This window comes from Rhinolophus ferrumequinum, chromosome 11 (assembly GCF_004115265.2).
Source record: "Rhinolophus ferrumequinum isolate MPI-CBG mRhiFer1 chromosome 11, mRhiFer1_v1.p, whole genome shotgun sequence".
NCBI lineage: Eukaryota > Metazoa > Chordata > Mammalia > Chiroptera > Rhinolophidae > Rhinolophus > Rhinolophus ferrumequinum.
Window position 1 is genome coordinate 71,910,784 of NC_046294.1, and position 18,400 is coordinate 71,929,183.

At 36.2% G+C, this 18,400-nt stretch overlaps 1 protein-coding gene across 1 annotated transcript in view; it reads right to left on the reverse strand.

Moving 5' to 3' along the window:
• Positions 1-15,345: 15,345 nt before the first annotated feature.
• The window catches only part of TMEM123 (transmembrane protein 123), a 69,804-nt gene continuing 66,749 nt past the window's right edge, over positions 15,346-18,400 (reverse strand). Inside the window, exon 9 of the mRNA XM_033118951.1 lies at positions 15,346-17,843. Within this exon, the coding sequence (XP_032974842.1) occupies positions 17,819-17,843 (25 nt within the window). The 3' untranslated portion in view covers positions 15,346-17,818. The remainder of the gene's footprint in view (positions 17,844-18,400) is intronic.

The following is an 18,400-nucleotide window of genomic DNA, read 5'->3' on the forward strand; positions in this document are numbered from 1 at the left end:
TCCTTTTGGGATTCAGTCATATTTGACCTTTCCCAGATCTGAGGCTATGGCAGACTTCTGAGGCCAACTGGAAAGGAGGTCTAATATTAAAAACTCCACTTTTCTTCTTACTCTGCAACTCCTTTAGATCCCTTTAAATAGAGAATACACTTGGGAAGAGTGAAAAAGTTATCCTCAGTCTCTTCTCTTGCCTTTATTTCCTTCTTGATGTCCTGATTCGTTTATTAAGTCCACAATGCATACATGGGGTGCAAGACCACGTAAATGAGGGGAAGTTTCTTCTTGCCATTATAGAAGGAATGTAAAGAGGAAATTCAATCTTTTTAGAAACTGTTCTCTTTTTTATATTTGCTTAGTAATAGTACAGATTGAGGATTCACCATGTGCCAGGCACTGTCCTAGATTTTGTAAACAATTAAGATGTGTTAGGGGCTGAATTGTGTCTCTACAAAATTCCTATGTTGAAGTCCTAACCCCCAGGATCTCAGAATGTGACTGTGTTTGGAGGTAGGGTCTTTAAAGAGATAACTAAGGTAAAATGAGATTATATGAGCCCTACCCAATATAAATCGTCCTTGTAAGAAGAGATTAGGACTCACACTCAGTGAGAGGACCATGTGAAGATTCCAAAACAAGATGGCCATCAACAAGCCAAGGTGAGAAGCCTCAGAAGAAACCAAATCTTCCAGCATCTTGATCTTGAACTTCCAGCTACCAGAAAATAAATTTCTGTTGTTTAAACCACCTAGCCCGGTACTTTGTTACAGCAGCCCTCGCTAACTAATACAGGGTACTAAATACATCAAAACATGTTAGCGCTACTCCTTTCAACAACTGCAAAGTAAAATTTGAACACGATCTACTTGACGCCTTAGATTGTGCTTTCTGGAACAATTTCCTATTAAGTTATATTCATGTTTTTTTTTAATTGCATGGGCTGGATCTACCATAAGAACTATAACTTTTTGAGTTCTGTTCATTTGAGAGTTTATCTTAACTTGGTTTTATTCAGCTCGTCAGTTTTAATATTGTACAAGAACTGTTTTGCATTCAGTAAAAACATTGCATAACATCGAAGTAAATGGTAATATAATTAACATTTTATCCACTTGCTGAATTCTGTGTACCTAGATTAGAGAGTAAGGTTTGAGCTTCTTATTCTTTTTGCCCTCCTAATGATAATCAGTGTCATAACAGGTATTCATCATGTTGAACAAATAAATAGATGAATGTCAGATTTTTTGTTAGGTTTATATATTGCTTTATTTAACCCTTAAAGTCCTAGGAGAGATGTTATCCCTTTTTTGTAAATGTGGAAATTTAGGCTCAGTGAAATGATACAGATTGCTGGAGATAATTGGTGGTGGACTGTGAAATGTATATATGGTATGTGTGGGAATGACTCCAAAACATTTAACCTTTTTAAGTTTTAATCTGTTGCTAAACCACACTTCAGTTTTTGACTTTCCTACTTATGTTTGGAAATACTTCTCTATTTCTTTTTTTCTTAAGTATCCTTTTCTTAACTATCATTTGTTAGGCCTCTTGCTTCCGTGTTGGTAGTTTGCCATGTTCTCTCTGGAGAAGGCACAAGTGCTGGAGCTGAGTAGGGTTCTGTCTTCTGCTTCACACTAACAACTTAAGAGACTCTTGGTTGACTGCGATTCCATAAATCAAAGGACCGCTGTCTTGCTGCTTTGAAGACAGACTTAAATTTTTTTTCTATAAGTGGGGATTTCGACCCCACTATAGCAGTATCCCCAACTATATATAAAATAAACCTGTTAGTGCATAGTAGCAGTTCTTAAACATTTTGGTCTCAGAACCCCTTTTACAATCCTAAAAATAATTTTGAGGACCACAAGAGCTTGTGTTTATGTGGGTTGTACCTATTGATATTTACCATATTAGAAATTAAATTTAAAAAATATGAGTTCATTTAAAAAAATTCATGTTTAAAAAATAAAACAATGCACATTACATGTACATTAAGGTAGCACAGTAAGGTAGCACTGCTTTTTTATAAAAAAATATTTTAAAAATTTAGTGAAAAGAATGGCATTGTTTTACGTTTTGGCAAAACTCTTTGATGTCTGGCTTAATAGAAGTCAGTTGGATTCTCCTATGTGCTTTTGCACCTAATCTTTTATAATATGTTGTTTTGGTTGAAGTATATGAAGACAATTCAGCCTTTCAGAGTAAGTATTTGGCAAAGGAAGGAGATTTTTTCAGATAATTGTGGATATTCTTTGATGCTACACCAAAACTTGATAAGTGGGTAGTTCCTTAAAGATAGTTGGAGTGTGGAATCTAAAATTATATCAGTGATCTTTTAAGAAAATTAAGTTAAATTTTAAAAATGTATAATTTTATTTTTTAGAGTAATTTTAGGTTCACTGCAAATTGGAGCAGAAGAAACAGTGTCCCATGTACACAACCTCCCCCACTGCCAACCTCTCTTACCAGAAGAGTCCATTTGTTATAATTGGGGAACCTACATTGACACATCATTATCACCCAAAGTCTCAGTATAAATTAAGGTTCACTCTTGATGTACATTCTTTGGGTTTTGACAGATGTATAATGACATGTACCCACCATTGTAATATCACACAGAATAGTTTCACTGCCCTAAAAAATCTCTGCTTCACCTGTTAATCCTTCTCTCCCAGCTAACACTTGGCAACCACTGATCTTTTTACTATTCAGTGAACTCTGTTTTCTGTTAGGATGTTGAGATCCAATGGTGAATCATGCTCTTGGAATGGATCTTTAACCCATGCATAATCTTGTACCATCATGCATTGGTCATTTGGAAAATACCCATTTACTGAATTATGCAGATTTCCCAGATGTTCACACATTTCATTACTCAGTATCAAAAAAATCACATTTGTTCTCACCACCTATATCATTAGGGCAAGTCTAAGTATTGGTAAGGCTCTTAAGCTCACAGTGTTGGATGCAGTTTCTAAAATTTTAAGTTTTGCTGAAAAGCTTGATTTTTATTATTAGCTACAAAGACTGCCAGATTTGTCAGACACTTCTAGAGAATGACTGCCAAGTACTTAAGTCTCTTGAGTATTTTTTTCTGAGTTAAAAACAAAAATTTTTTTAAATTACCACTGATATTCGATATATTAGTTTCAAGTGTGTAACATAATGGTTAGACATTAATTTATGAAGTGATCCCCCTGAGAAGTCTAGTTAGCACCCACCTGGCACCATAGATAGTTATATTAGTCACTGTGTTCCCTATGCTATACTTTACATCCATGTATTATCTGTCAGTATTTCTGTCAGTTATTCTTTTACGTAAAAAAGCTGTTCCATGAAAAAAGCAATTTCAGATTGCAGTTCAGTTACACAAGTGATTTTCCTTGAAACAATCATCGTATTTTTGTATGTAGCATAAGCACTTTATGTGTACTTCCCATTTTGTCACATAAAATGATGTCTACCCAAGGATCCAATTTATTAAAAATTTTACTGCTTTATCAAGAACATTCTTACATGCAAGTGGCAATTTTCTTACTGAGAGTATGTGACAGTGATGGATATAGCTGCTATTGTACTTGATGCTACTACCTCGATTTACGCAAAGATATCAGCAGTTTTACCATCATCATATTTGCACCATCAGTGAACATGGCAAATAACATCTTAGTATTATTTTTGAATTTTCAGAGCCCCAAAAGTGTCTCAGGGACCCTCAGAGGTTCTTGGACCAGCCTTTAAGAACCACTGGTGTACGGTAACCATTAGTCTTATTCTTCACAAAAATTTAGGAAGAATTGTTTTAAAGGAGAACATTTAGTCCTATCTTCTGAGGTTTCCTTCAGCATAGAAGGTGTTCTCTTTGTCCCTGTACTTCCCTTCTTGCTGTTTTTGGGGGAGAAACTCCAGTATGCCTAATAACTCAATCTCATCTTTATTCTTCTTCCTTTCTGGGAGCCAGCCTGCCTGAAGAGAGTGTTCTATGCTTGTCTGTGATTTGGGCATCACAGGAACCAGCCTTGGTGTTTCAGTATGTCCAATGACAGAGTGGTAACGTTTGGTTCATTCTGGGATTCAGTATTAGGAAATAAGTGTTGTCCTCTAAAGCATTTATCAATAATAAAGGTGCTATCTGTGATGACTCCTTTCACCCTTTATTGGTTCCGGATTTGAGTAAATGAGGTGTTATTCATTGGGTCCTACAAACCCACAATGGATTACACTGCCTGATTGGTCTGTTGGAATATGCGTGTTTAGCTTAGTAGAAATGGAAAATTCGTGATAATCATTGATAATTATGCTAGGTCCTGTTACACCAGTATTTCTGGTATAATGATGTCCAGACAGGTTTAAGGCAATGAGTCCTTGGAGCTTTTAATCTTTAGCAGCTCTGACAATAAAAGGTAGTAGGTCATTATCTTGTTGAAAGCCACATGACTGTTGCGTAGTGTGGTATAGTGAAAAGAGCCAGAATTTCAAACCCAAAGACTTTGCCTCTAAACTCAGTTCTACCATGTATAAGGATTTCTCCGAACCCTTTCTAACTCTGATTCTCAGCTTTTCTATGAAGGTCAATTTCTGTCCTACTTCTTCCTCACAGCTTATAAGTAGATTCTAATGCGGGACTGCACGAAAGCACTGTGTTTTTTTTATTAGCAGGCTGTGCTGATGGCAATGTCATTGGTCTGATCCCGGAGTAGCAAGCATCTCGTTTCCTGTCTGACCTGGACAGACTGAGTCATAGCATTGTGTCCACTCAGTGTTTTGTTTGTTTGTTTTGTTTAAAGGCCAAGTAGAATTTGAATACAGACTTGTAAAAGATTTAAACAAGATAAGTGTAAAAAATCAAATGTTTAAGTTCTCCTTCATTTCTCCACTACTTTCAGTCTCCTCCCCAGTGATAATCACCGTTAAATTGCAATGTATTCAATGTGTGTGGGTGTGTAAACATACACGTGCATACATACATGTGGTTATATGAGTGTTTTTCAGGTCACTTTTTCCAAGATTTTTGCCTTGAAGTTTTTATCTTTCTATGTCAGTGAGTAAATATCCAATGCTTTTTCTACAAAAATAGACATCCTCTCAGTTTCAAAGTTACAAGGAAACTAAAGATTTTTCTCTGTCCTTATCTGGTATATATAATCTTTGTAGCATTTCTGATGATTACACTCATAAGTATAATCTCTGTTTCCACCAGAATTCACTACCTCTTGAGGAAGCTTACCCATTTTCATACTATTGTGATTGCGAGAGTAATTTGGAATAATGGGTATATTTTACAGACACCAAAAGTGAAAAAGCATGGGGGCAGGTATAGAGATTGGTGATTGGTTTAGCACTTGGAAAGGCACAGAGGTACAAAAGAATAAGCATTGTCTGAGAACAGGGAGATGTCCTATAATTTACATATCTGTTTTACAGATATGGATACTAAGGCTCTGAGATACATCTTAATAAGGGTAAAAGGGGATCAAATATATGGTGATGGAAGGAGAACTGACTCTGGGTGGTGAACACACAATGGGATTTATAGATGATGTAATACAGAATTGTACACCTGAAATCTATATAATTTCACTAACAATTGTCACCCCAATAAATTAAAAAAACAAAAAGTAGAGAATAATCGCCATAAGAGAGATTCATATACAACGCTATGGGGATTTTTTCAAAGAATTCTAGCTAAGGTAGTCATCAACTGGGTATTGAAGGTTAAATAGAATTAAAGTTGAAGAACAGAGGCATTGGGAAGTGTTTTCCAGGCCGAGGGGGAAAATATGAAGAAAAAAAAATGCATGAAACATTTTTGGAAAAAATGAATTATAGTAGGGTCAATGAAGGCAAATAATGGGACACCAGGGTGGAAAGGTTGGATGGGGACCAGGTTTAAGAGGACTACAAATTACGGGCTTTGCTATCTAGATGTCATTCTGTAGGTAAAGAGGAGCTATGGATTTTTAAGCTGAGGAGTTACGTGATCATTGGTGTTATTTATAAAGAATAGTGTAGAGGCAGAATTGAATTTGTATATAAAAGGGGTTTGGGAAGGCTAGGTGATTGGCCTTGAAGTTAAATTCTTAAAACATCATAAGTAATATTGAGAAAACATCAATTGTGTCAAAAACGGAGAAGGGGATGCAGATTATGAGGATGGCTGAAGCTCCCTTAGATGACCAGCGGCCCTGCTGCCACTGGGTGGCTCTGGGTAAAATGTATGGGGCTGCAGGGAACTAGGAGTGGAGAGCTCTGTAGGGGTTTTCAGTAGTTCACTTGACAGTAAATCCATCTATTCTGGCTTTAATTTCCTGGAAACGTTTTAACCTGAGAAAGGCTTTTGGATTATTCCCCTTGCCCCATTTTAAAACTTAAGATAAAATTCACATAATATAAAATGAACCATTTTGAAGTGTATGTGGGGACAGAGCCCCAAAAAGCAGTTTCCAGGCTCTCGGCCTCACATAGAAAGGTGCTGGCTCAGGTAGTAAATGGCCAGTCGACTGTGATCAAATGGCCATCAGCTGTGGCTAGTTGGCCGTCAGCTGTAACCAGTGAGCCATTAGCCATGAATATAACTGCCGTGGCTGGGCTAGCAGAAAATGGGGGAGCTAGCAAGAAGATGGTGGCTGAGTCTGCAAGCGGCGCAGTGAGGGGTGAGAATTGTGTGGCTCCTGGTTCCTGTGTCTCCAACCCAGCCGCCAGCGAGAGTATAGTGGTATGACTCCCCTACCTATGGCTCCGTGGGTGTTCCTTTTTGGCCTCACCGTGTCCTGCGTTCTTATGTGGGGAGCGGGACCAGAGACCCCACAGACCCCGCCTGACACCCTGCATGACACATGGCGAAGTCGGCAGGATCCCCTGCACTACAGTGTATCATTCTATGCCATTTAGTACATTCACTATGTTTTACAACCACCACTTTGATCAAGTTCCAAAACATTTTCATAACCCCAAAAGGAAATCCTGCACCCTTTAAGTAGGCAGTCCTCACCCCTCTTCCTCCTTGCCTCTGCCAAACACCATTTGCTTTCTGTCTCAATGGAGTTTTCTGTTTTGAATATTTCATATAAATGTAATCATACAATATGTGGCTTTGTGTCTGGCTTCTTTCACTTAGCATGTTTTTGAGGTTCATCGTATTGTAGCATGTACCAGTACTTCATTCCTTTTTATGAATGAGTAATATTCCATTGTATGTATGTACCATTTTGTTTATCCATTCATTCACTGATGAACTTAGATAGTTTCTACCGTTTGACTATTGTGAATAGTGCTACTATGAATGTTCCTGTACAAGTATTTGTTTGAGTTCTCATTTCACTTCTTTTGGGTATATACTTAGGAATGGAATTGCTGGGTCATACGGTAATTCTATTTAACTTACTGAGGAACTGCCAGACTGTTTTCAACAGCGGCTGCACCATTCATTTTATATTCCCACCAGCAACACACAAGGGTTCCTTTTCTCCACATTCCCTGAAACACTTATTTTCTTTGTTCTCTTTCATTTTAAAATTATAGACATTTAGGGGATGTGAAGTGGTTTTTTATTGTGCTTTCGATTTGCATTTTCCTGATGGCTAATGACATGAACATCTTTTCATGTGTTTTTTGGACATTTGTGTAATTTTGAAGAAATGTATATTCAAGCTCTTTGTCCGTTTTAAAAATTGGGTTTGTCGTTTTGTAGTTGAGTTGTGGTTGTTCTTTATACATTCTGGATACTAGAACCTTTTCAGATATATGATTTGCAGTATTTCCTTGCATACTGTAGGTTATCTTTCCACTTTCTTGATAATGTGTTTTCGTGCAGAAGTTTGATTTTTAATTTTGATGAAGTCCAAGTTATCTCATTTTTTCTTTGTTTACTCAAGCTTTTTGGTATCTAAGAAACCATTGTCAAATCCAAGGTCATAAGAATTTGCCTCTATGTTTAAAGAGTTTTATAGTTTGGCTTTTATGTTTTGGTTATTGATTTTAAGTTAATTTTTGTATATTGTACGAGGTGAGAGTCGAACTCCACAGCATGTTTGTGTTGGGACAACTGGATATTTGTTGCAGAGACTATTCTTTCCCCATTTAATTGCCTTGGGACTCTTGTCAAAAATCAATTGGCAGTTGATGAAAGAAGTTGAAGAAAAAAAATAAATGGAAAGATATTTTGTGCTTGTGGATTGGAAGAATTAATACTGTTAAATGTTCATAATACCCAAAGTGATACACATACAGATCAATGCAATCCCTATCAAAATTCCAATAACATTTTCGCAGAAATAGAAAAAAAAATTCTAAAATTTATATGGATCCACAAAAGACCTTGAATAACTGAAGCAATGTTGGGAAAGAACAGAGTTGGAGGCATCACACTTCCTGATTTCAAATTATATTACAAAGCTATAGTAATCAAAGCAGTGTGGTACTGGCATAAAAACACAGACCCCAGTGGAACAGAATAGAGAGCCTAGAAATACACTCGAGTATATATGTTCAACTAATTTTTGACAAGGGTGTCAAGAATACATTATGGGGAAAAAGATAGTCTCTTTGATAAATAGTGTTGGGAAAACTGGACAGCAACATGAAAAATAATGAAATTGGATCCTTATCACACACTATTCACAAAAATAACTAAAAATGGATTAAAGACTTAAACATAAGACCTGAAACTGTAAAAACTCCTAAAAGAAAAATAGGGAAAAATCTCCTTGACATTGGCCTTGGCTGTGGCACCAAAAACTCAGGCTGCAAAAGTAAAAATAAACAAGTGGGACTGCATCACACTGAAAAGCTTCTGCACAGCAAAAGAAACCATGAACAAAATGAAAAGACAACTTACAGAATGGAAATATTTGTAAACCATACATCTGATAAGAGTTTAATGTCCAAAATATGTAAGGAACTCATATGAGGTCTGACAATTAAGTTTGCGAACTCATCCTAGAAAAAGTGCTACATACCTCATTACTGAATATCACTATGGTCATCTTTGAAGTACTCCCCTTGGGAAGTTATTCACTGATGCCAGCACCTAGTCCACCCTTCAAAGCAATTTTGGAACTCTTTTTCTGGAATGGCCATCAGAGCTGTCGTATTACCCTTGCTGTCCTGAATGTCATCAGAATATCTTTCTTTCAATATTTCCTTCATCTTCAGATAAAGAAAGAAGTCATTGGGGACAAGATCAGATGATTAGGGAGGGTGTTCCAATACAGTTATTTGTTGACTGGCTAAAAACTCCCTAATGGACAGTGAGCTGGTGCATTGACGTGATGGCAAGAGCCATGAATTGTTGGCGAAAAGTTATGGTTGTCTAGCTTTTTCACACAGCCTTTTCAGCACTTTCAAATAGTAAACTTGTTTAACTGTCCCGTTGATATAAAGTCCTAATGAATAATCCTTCTGATACCAAAAAAAGGTTAGCAACGTCGTTGCAACAAGTTCTCAAACTTAATTGTCAGACCTGATACACCTCAATAGCAGAAAAACAATCCAACCAAAACATGGGCAGAGGAACTGAAGAGATTTTTCCAAAGAAGACATACAAATGGCTAACAGGTGATACGAAAAGGTGCTCAGCATCACTAATCATCAAAGAAATTCAAATCAAAACCGCAATGAGATATTAACCTTATACTTGTTAGGATAGATATTATCAAAAAGACAAGAGACAAGAAGTGCTGCGTGAGAATGTAGAGAAAAGGGAACATATGTGTTACTTTTGAGATTGTAAGTTAGTACAGCCTCTATGGAAAACAGTATGGCAGTTCCTCAAAAAATTAAAAATAGAATTACCATATGATTTAACAATTCCTCTTCTGGGTATCTACCCAGAGGAAATGAAATCAGTGCCTTGAAGAGATGATATCTGCACTCCCATGTTAATTGCAGCATTATTAACAAGCAAGACATAGAAACAACCTCAGTGTCTATTCATCAGAGAATGGGTTAAAAACGTGTCTGTGTGTGAGTGTGTGTGTGTGTTTGTGTGTGTGTGTGTGTATGAATATGAATATTATTTAGCCTTGAAAAAGAAATTATGTTATCGCGACAACATGGTTGAGCCTGGAGGACATAAGTCAGATAAGTCAGACACAGAAGGAAAAAAAGCATGATCTCACTTATATGTGGAATTTAAGAGAGTTAAATACATAGAAGTAAAGAGTAGAACAGTGGGTGCTAAGGGAGGGGAAGTGGGAAAAAATGGGGAGATGTTAGTCTAAGAGCACAAAATTGTAGATCTGTAAGATGAAGAAGTCTAGACATCTAATGTACAACTCGATGACTACGGTAATGTACTGAATACTGGAAATTTGCTGAGGGAATAGAATCAGGTACTCTGATCACACACACACACACAAAATGGTGAGTATTTTTTTATGTAAAAAATAAAGTTAAAAGTATCAGGCACTTGCCATCCAGTACACAGCAAAACACAAACAAAAAAAGGTTTATTCCTGGGCTCAATTCAATTCCATTGGTCTCTATGTCTATCTTACGCCAGAACCACACTCTTTTGATTACTATAGTAGTTAACTTTTTAAATTGGGAAGTGTGATCCTCCAACTTTCTTATTTTTCAAGATTGTTTTGGCTCTTTGGGGTCCCTTGTGATTTCATGTGATTTGGAGGATAAAGCTGTTGGGATTTTGATAGAGATTGCATTGTATCTGTAAATTGCTTTGGCTAAGTATTGCCATCTTTACAATATTAGATCTTCTAATCCATGAGCACAGAGATTTTTCCGTTTAATTTCAATAGTGTTTTGTAGTTTTCAGTGCACACATCTTTCACCTCCTTGGTTAAATTTCTTCCTAGATATTATATTCTTTTGGATGTTCAAAATGAGATTGTTTTCTTAATATCCTTTTGGATTGTTCATTGCTAGTATTTAGAAGCACAACTTATTTTTGTGTGTTAATCTGGTACCCTGAGACTTTGTGAATTTTTTAAGCTCTAGATTTCCTGTTGATTTGTTGGGAATTTCTGTATCTAGAATCATGACATCTACAAATAGAGATAGTTTTACTTCTTTTCCAGGTTTGATGCTTTTTTTCTCCCCTAATTGCTTTGGCTAGAACTTTCAGCACAGTGTTGAACAACATTGATGAAAGTGGGCTTCCTTTTCTTGGGTCTGATCTTAGAGGGAAAGCTTTCAGTCTGTTACCATCGAGTACCTTAGCTGTGGGATTTAAGATAAATGCCATTTGCCAGGTTGAGGAAGTCACTTCTATTTCTAGTTTTCTGAGTGTTATGAAAGGATGCTGGGTATTGTCAGATACTTTTTCTGTATCAAGAAGGTCACATGTTTTTCCCTCCCTTTGTTTTTATTAATGTGTTATATTACATTGATTTTGTTATGATGAACCACCCTTGCACTCCTGGGATAAATTCTATTTAGTCATGGTGTATAATCCTTTTAATGTTATTGGATTCAGTTTGTTAATATTTTGTTGAGGATTTTTGCATTTATATTTGTAAAGGGTATATTATTTTGTTGTTTTCTTGTGGTGTTTTTCTGACTTTGGTATCAGAGTAGTGCTAGCCTCACAGAATGAGTTAGGAAGTGTTCCACCTCAGTTGATTTTTAAAATTTTGTTTTTATCCTTTGGGTGCAGAGCATTTGCGGTTCCCAGAAATTTCCTGCCTGATCCCACAGCAAAAGGACAGGATGACATGTTCTGAAACTCCTTTTGATACATGCTCTTCTCTCAACTTTTTGAAGCAGCAGCAAGCAGAGAACACAGAATAGAAGAAAGAGCAGGCTTGGAGACATGGGGAAAATTCTATATGAAAGAGATGGCGCTTTGATTCTTAAGAAAGGGTTAAAAATTATGATAAATGTTTTATTAATAAAGACAGGCGAGGCCTTTGAATAGTTTAAAGTGATAAATCCAGACACTTTGGGGCAGAAGTCCATCTCTTCCTCAGATGGGAAGGCAACGGTTAGTTAGGATGGATGGGTATGTGTAGGGGAAGTAAGTGTGGTGGTGCTGGTGCAGGAAAAGGACAGGAAGTTGAGTACTTTCTATTCCCAGTAGAAATTTTCCAGGACTTAATCTCAGATCTCCAACTAACTTTCTTATTAGTTGTCAGCTATTTATATCTAGAGATGTCTATTAAATTGTGTTCTCCATGTACTACAAACCTACCAATGAATTTGTAAGATTGTGTTAACAGCAGGCTAGACATAAAATGTTTATATTTATCAAACGTTTCTTCTTACGTATATTTCTTAGTTTAACGTAGTCCTAATTTTGTTGCTTGTGTTTTCGTTGTCATAGCCAAAAATTCATTGCCAAGACCCATGTCAAGGAGCTTTTTCCCCTACGTTTTCCTCTAGGAGTTTTATGGTTTCTGGTCTTACAGTTAAGTCTTTAATCCATTTAATTTTTGTGAGTGGAGAAGGAGTCTAGTTTGATTATTTTACATGTGAATATCCAATTATCCCAGAACCATTTACTGAAGACCGTCTTTTCTCCATGAAGTACTCTTGGCTCTCCTGTCAAATATTAATTGACCATATATGCATGGATTTATCTCTGGGCTCTTGATTTTGTTCTATTGGTCCACGTGTGTTTTTATGCCAGTGCCATACTGTTCTGATTACTCTATTTTATTTAAATTGATATTTTTCCCTATCCCCTCATCACCTCCCCTTTGGCAACCACATATAGCTTTACAATATGGCTTGAAATCAGGAAGTGTAATGCTTTCCACTTTATTTTTTTTCCTCTGGATTGCTTTGGTATTTGGGGTCTTTTGTGGTTCCATACAAATTTTAGGATTCTTTTACTTGTGTAAAAAAATGTCCTTGGAATCTTGGGGATTGCATTGAGTCTGTAGGTGGCTTTTAGTAATATTGACATTTTAACAATATTGATTCTTCCAGTCCATGAACTTGAGATACCTTTCCATTTGTTTCTTCTTTGATTTCTTTCATCTGTGTCTTGTAGTTTTCAAAGTAGAGATCTTTCACCTCTTTGGTTAAATTTATTCCTGTGCATTTTACTCTTTTTAATACTATTATAAATGGAATTATTTTATTTTTCAGATAATTCATTGTTAGTGTATAGAAATGCTACTGCTTTTTGTAAATTTTGTTATTCTGCATCTTTACTACATTTGTTTACATCTAACATTTTTTGGTGGAATCTGTAGGATTTTCTACATATAAAGTCATGTTATCTGCAAATAGAGACAATTTTACTTCTTCCTTTCCAATTCTGATGACTTTTATTTCTTTTGCTTGCCTAACTGCTCTAACTAGGACTTTTAGTGCTATGTTGAATAGGACTGGTGAGAGTGGGCACTCTTGTCTTATTACTGATCTTAGAGGAAAAACTTTCAACCTTTCATGAGTATGATGTTAGCTATGTTTGTAATATGTGGCCTTTATTATGTTGAGGCACATTCCTTCTATACTTATTTGTTGAGTTTATATCATGAACAGATGTTGAATTTTGTCAAATGTTTGTGTGGCTATTGAGATGATCATTGATTTTTTTTCGTTCTATTAATGTGATGTATCACATTGATTTGTGGGTGTTGAACAATCCTTGTGTCCAAGGGATAAATCCCAATTCATCATGGTGAATGATCCTCTTACTAGTGTGTTGCTAAATTTGGTTTGCTGGTATTTTGTTCAGAACTTTTGCATCTATATTCATCAGGTATATTGGACTGTAGTTTTCTAGTAGTGCCCTTTTCTAGCTTTGGTATTAGGGTAATGCTGGCCTTATAAGTTTGGGAACGTTCCCTCCTGTTGGTTTTCTTTTTGAAGAATTTTGGAAGAATTTTTGAATTCATCTTTACATGTTTGGTAAAACCAGTGAAGCCATCTGGTCCAGGGCTTTTCTTTATTGGAAGATTTTTGATTACTGATTTAATATCTGTGCTAGTAATTGATTTGTTCAGGTTTTCTTTCTTCTGGATTCAGTCTTGGTAGGTTGTATGTTTCTAGTAATTTTTCAATTTCTTCTAGTGCTATATTCATCAGTGGGCTGGGCTGCCTCAGCTCCCGACCTAGCAGGGGTAGAACAGGCTCCAGGGCTGGTAAATCTCTTTGAGGACCGCAATCAGGTAGATCTGCATCCCAAAACGTTCCCTGGTTAGACTGCACGACAAACTTGACTACAGATGAGCAAAGCCACTGCTTGGGGTTACTACTTGCTCATTTCAGGTAGGAACTCTGCCAAGTTCTGAGTGCAAATGGTTGCAAGCCCTTGCCCCCTTCTGCATTACAGATTCCCAGTGGTCAAGCCCCACAGATTTCCAGGGTGAGACGAGAATGGGAGCTCATGAGAAGTGACCCCCAGTTTTGGGGGAGTGGATGTCTACCCTGGGCAACCTTTTCCCAATGGGGGAACTGCAGGTTCAGGGGAGAACGCTTGGCATGGTGCTGTGATGGCTTGGGGAAGGGGCAATGCAGTCAATATGTAATCGCTCTGACCCTTCTAATGCAGTCTGTCGTGGTCTCTTATCCATAAAAATAGTTGTTAGTTTTTCTTGTGAGGGAGAGCGAAGTCAGGAATGACCTATGTTGCTATCTTCGTGACGTTACTCTCTGCATTGTTTTGTATGTATAGCATACTTTAATTTTAAAAAAATATTTAGCTGAAACTTTTTAAGGGGTATTTTTTTTAACAGATATACTATTTATTACATATACTCCCAAACCACTGGGTCAAAAGCAACACACACCCAAAGCTGAAGTTGGGGGGGGGCATAAACTGTGCCAGAATGAAGCGAAAGCAAGGGTAAGAAGGAAGAATTGTATACAAATAATACTAGACCAGGGTACTTTTTATTATATACAGGATTTCCTGAAAACTGCAACCTCTCGCCTTGATTACCTTATAATAAATATTTGTTATTCTCAGATAAAATTAAATCATATCCAGTTTTAAAGAAAAAAACTGTTGAAACCAACCATACTATACAATAATGCATTTGCAGTTGATTTATATAGGGAATGGGAGTTTTTTATTTCTACTATGAATATATATATTTTAAAAGTTCTACCCAGCATAATTAAAGAAGTAGCTTGAAATGAAAAATCCTTTGAGCAGTGCTTCTCAAACGTTGGTGTTCACCAGATCAGTCACCTGGTAGGACTGTAAAAACAAAATATTGATTCAGTAGGTGTGGGGTGGGGCTCAGGAATGTGCGCTGACAAATTTCTGGGTGATGCTGAAGCTCCAGGTAATGACAACAGTGTCAATTGAGCCCCAACAACCTGCCTTTTTATTTTGGGTTTTTTTCCTATCCTGTTAATTCCTCTTGAGTATGATGAAATGAAGCAAAATCACACACACGAAACTCTTGGAGAACAAAATTTTATTCTAAAAATATATCTCAGTAACAATGAAATATCAAAAGCTGGTCATTGTAATAAAAAGGAAAAAGAGCAGTTTGCTTTAAATGTTTTTCTGAAGAATACAAAATTATCACTAATATACTGCCAACTCTCATTTGTCTGTATTTGAGTTATTCATTTTATGGATTAGCCAAGGAAATTTAAAAATCATTGATTAGACTCTGCCTAATATTTAGATATACATCTGGACTGCTTTTCAAGTAAATACATTCTCAAGGAATGCAAATAAAACTGAACACTTGCTTGAGTAAATATAATTAGGAAGATAAATTTATGTTTAGGAAATGGGCTCCAAAGCTAAATATTGGTTGCATCACTGTTTCTTTCAATTTTTGAACATAACCGAAAAAAAGCTGACCTGCATTGAAGTACTAGTATTTGAAAGTAACAAATTATACAACTTATATACAGAGAAAAGACAACTAATTATTTCAAACCCAAAGCACAGGAAACTTTAAAGGCATATAATGACATTTGATACTTTAAAAAAAAAAGTGGTTGTTTTAACTTCAAAGTGCTAAAGAAACAAGTATTCAAGAAAATTTCAAGCCTATCTACAAAGTTCTGACTGATTTGAAGTACTGAAATATAAAGAATGCAAGGGACAAAACAAGTTATACTTAAAAGGTGCCCATTACTATAAAATGTATCTTAAGTATATTTTTCAAAGATACAAAAGCAGTAGTTGAAAGACCAGTTAGGGCTAAGTTAGTAACATACGACTTACCTATCAGCCCCATCTTTTTTCAAACTAATATAAACATGTGTTTCATAATAGTTCTTCCACTCTGCATGTGTCAATCTATCCTGTCATATTCATACTTTAGATAATTTTTTATCATCCATATTCATCCCATCCATTGGCCATAACGCACAGTAAGTAGAAATGCTTCATTTATATCAAAATTCTTGATACATGATATTCTCTGTAAACCAAAAGCTGATCACAGAAGTTACATTTAATTCCTATTAAATGTTGGTGCATGTTCATTAGGACATCTTAGCTCATTTTTAGACTATTAATTGGTGTGATTTACTTGGACCATTCTAAGATAGAAATATTATCTTAGTATTTACATTTAGTTGACTAAATATATCTTTTGTCAAAACTGGACCCTGAGTTTTGAGTGCTGGCATATATATAAACTGTAAAACTGAAACCCTCCAAAACCTGGTGGCTAATATTGGTGTCCCTGCAGTGCTGTGCTTTTTCTCTCCATTAACGTAGTACATATGAAAAGTGCCTCGTCTTCAGCAAAGGAGGAAGAGGAGTGGTCTGAAGAATTCCCAAATAAGGCAGCAGTAAGTTTCCTGTCTTAAAATTTTCTGTTTTAAAACTTCATGAGCATTTATTCCAAAATACATTGGTGTTCTGGTGTGAAAATATTGTTTCCCCCAAGTTTTGAGTGAAATAAGCAGTACAGGAAAAGGCAGCCTTTCATCCTGTAGGTTTAGTAGCCTGAGGCGAGCTCCACAATCCCTGGCCTGATAAACAGCATTCATCTCTAGTTCTGACTATACAGAGTTCTAAATGTTGTTTCGGAATTCAGAAGGGGCTTTTTTTTTTTTAAGTTAGGTGTGTTTACACTACATTAAACATTTCTAGGTATTGAAAGCAGCTCTACATACATCTCAAAAAATAGTCACTAAATATATAATAGCTGAATATAAAATAAAGCAGTTTCCAGTGGTGATGATATCCTCACAGTAGCAAATAATCTAACTTCTTATTTAATGCTAAGAACTAACTCTTTAAAACATTATCATGTTAAACATTGAAATTTGCTGAAATTACAGAGGAAAAAAGATAGTTATATCAACTGCCATTGAAAGCGCAAAAGAAATTATTAATAAAAACACAGGCTCTCCAACAGGCCTAACAAAGCCCAGGTATTATTTCTGCTGTTTTTTTTTCGGGGTGAGGTGGGGTGGTACATTTTGTTTCTAAACCAAGTACTAAGCTTTAAAACATTAAAATATTGATGCTTTCTGAAGAGACACTTCAACTAAAATTATGCCTAAGATCTGGTTTACTCATAAGACTTCCGTCGGGTGGCATTGGTAATTAGGATATATCCAGCCCTGAACAGCATGGAAGTTCTCTGTGTGAACCACTGTGTGTGCTGAGACGGCATCGTGCCCTTCAGTGGTGTTTTCCAATTACTGGCCCTGTGAGACCAATGCCACAAAAAAATGGAACAGGCCATGTTTGTCTTACGTATTGTCTAGAAGCGAACGTAACCATTGCATTAACTGATGCTCCACATGTTCATTAACAACCCAAAGCAAGCCATTTTTACCTTTAGTAATCATGAGGCATCTTTACATATTTATATATTATACATTATCTGCATGGCCTGTTTATACTGTTTTCAGAAAGAGAATATTGTCTTAAACTAATTGACAGGGTTGCATCAATCTTCTCTCCATTGGTCCTTGGATTTCCTTAAATGATGGCATCGTGTTCATCGCTGTAATATAGCAAAAGTTAAAGTTACTTTGTTTTGTATTTGTCAAAACTACTTACACATTTATAATTTTAAGTAAAGTAACAATTTCAAGTTTTAGGATCAAAATTAATTGTGATTCCTTGTGTAAAGTTTCTTAAATCAAAGTATCTGGTGTACTGTACTGGCTAAGGATTCAAACTGTGGTTCAGGTTGTCAACCAGACCTGCACTCAAATCTTTGCTCTGCATTTTAGTAGGTGTGTGACTTTTCCCCAGTTAGCTATTATAACCCTCTTGAAAAAGAAAACCACCATTATTTCTTGAGCATTTATTATGTGCCAGATTGATACTGTCGACTTACATCCTTAACTCATTTAATCATCACAGTAACCCTGTGTAGAGGATACTTTTATTTATTTGCTTTATTTATTTATGATTCCCATTTTGCAGATCAGACAGATGATCAGAAGCTAATTAAGCACATGAACTCTCATCTTGACCACTATCCACTACGCGCCTCATTTACATAAGCATGGGAAGGCACCCAGGTAGTCAGCCGTCAACCAGACTCACAACTAA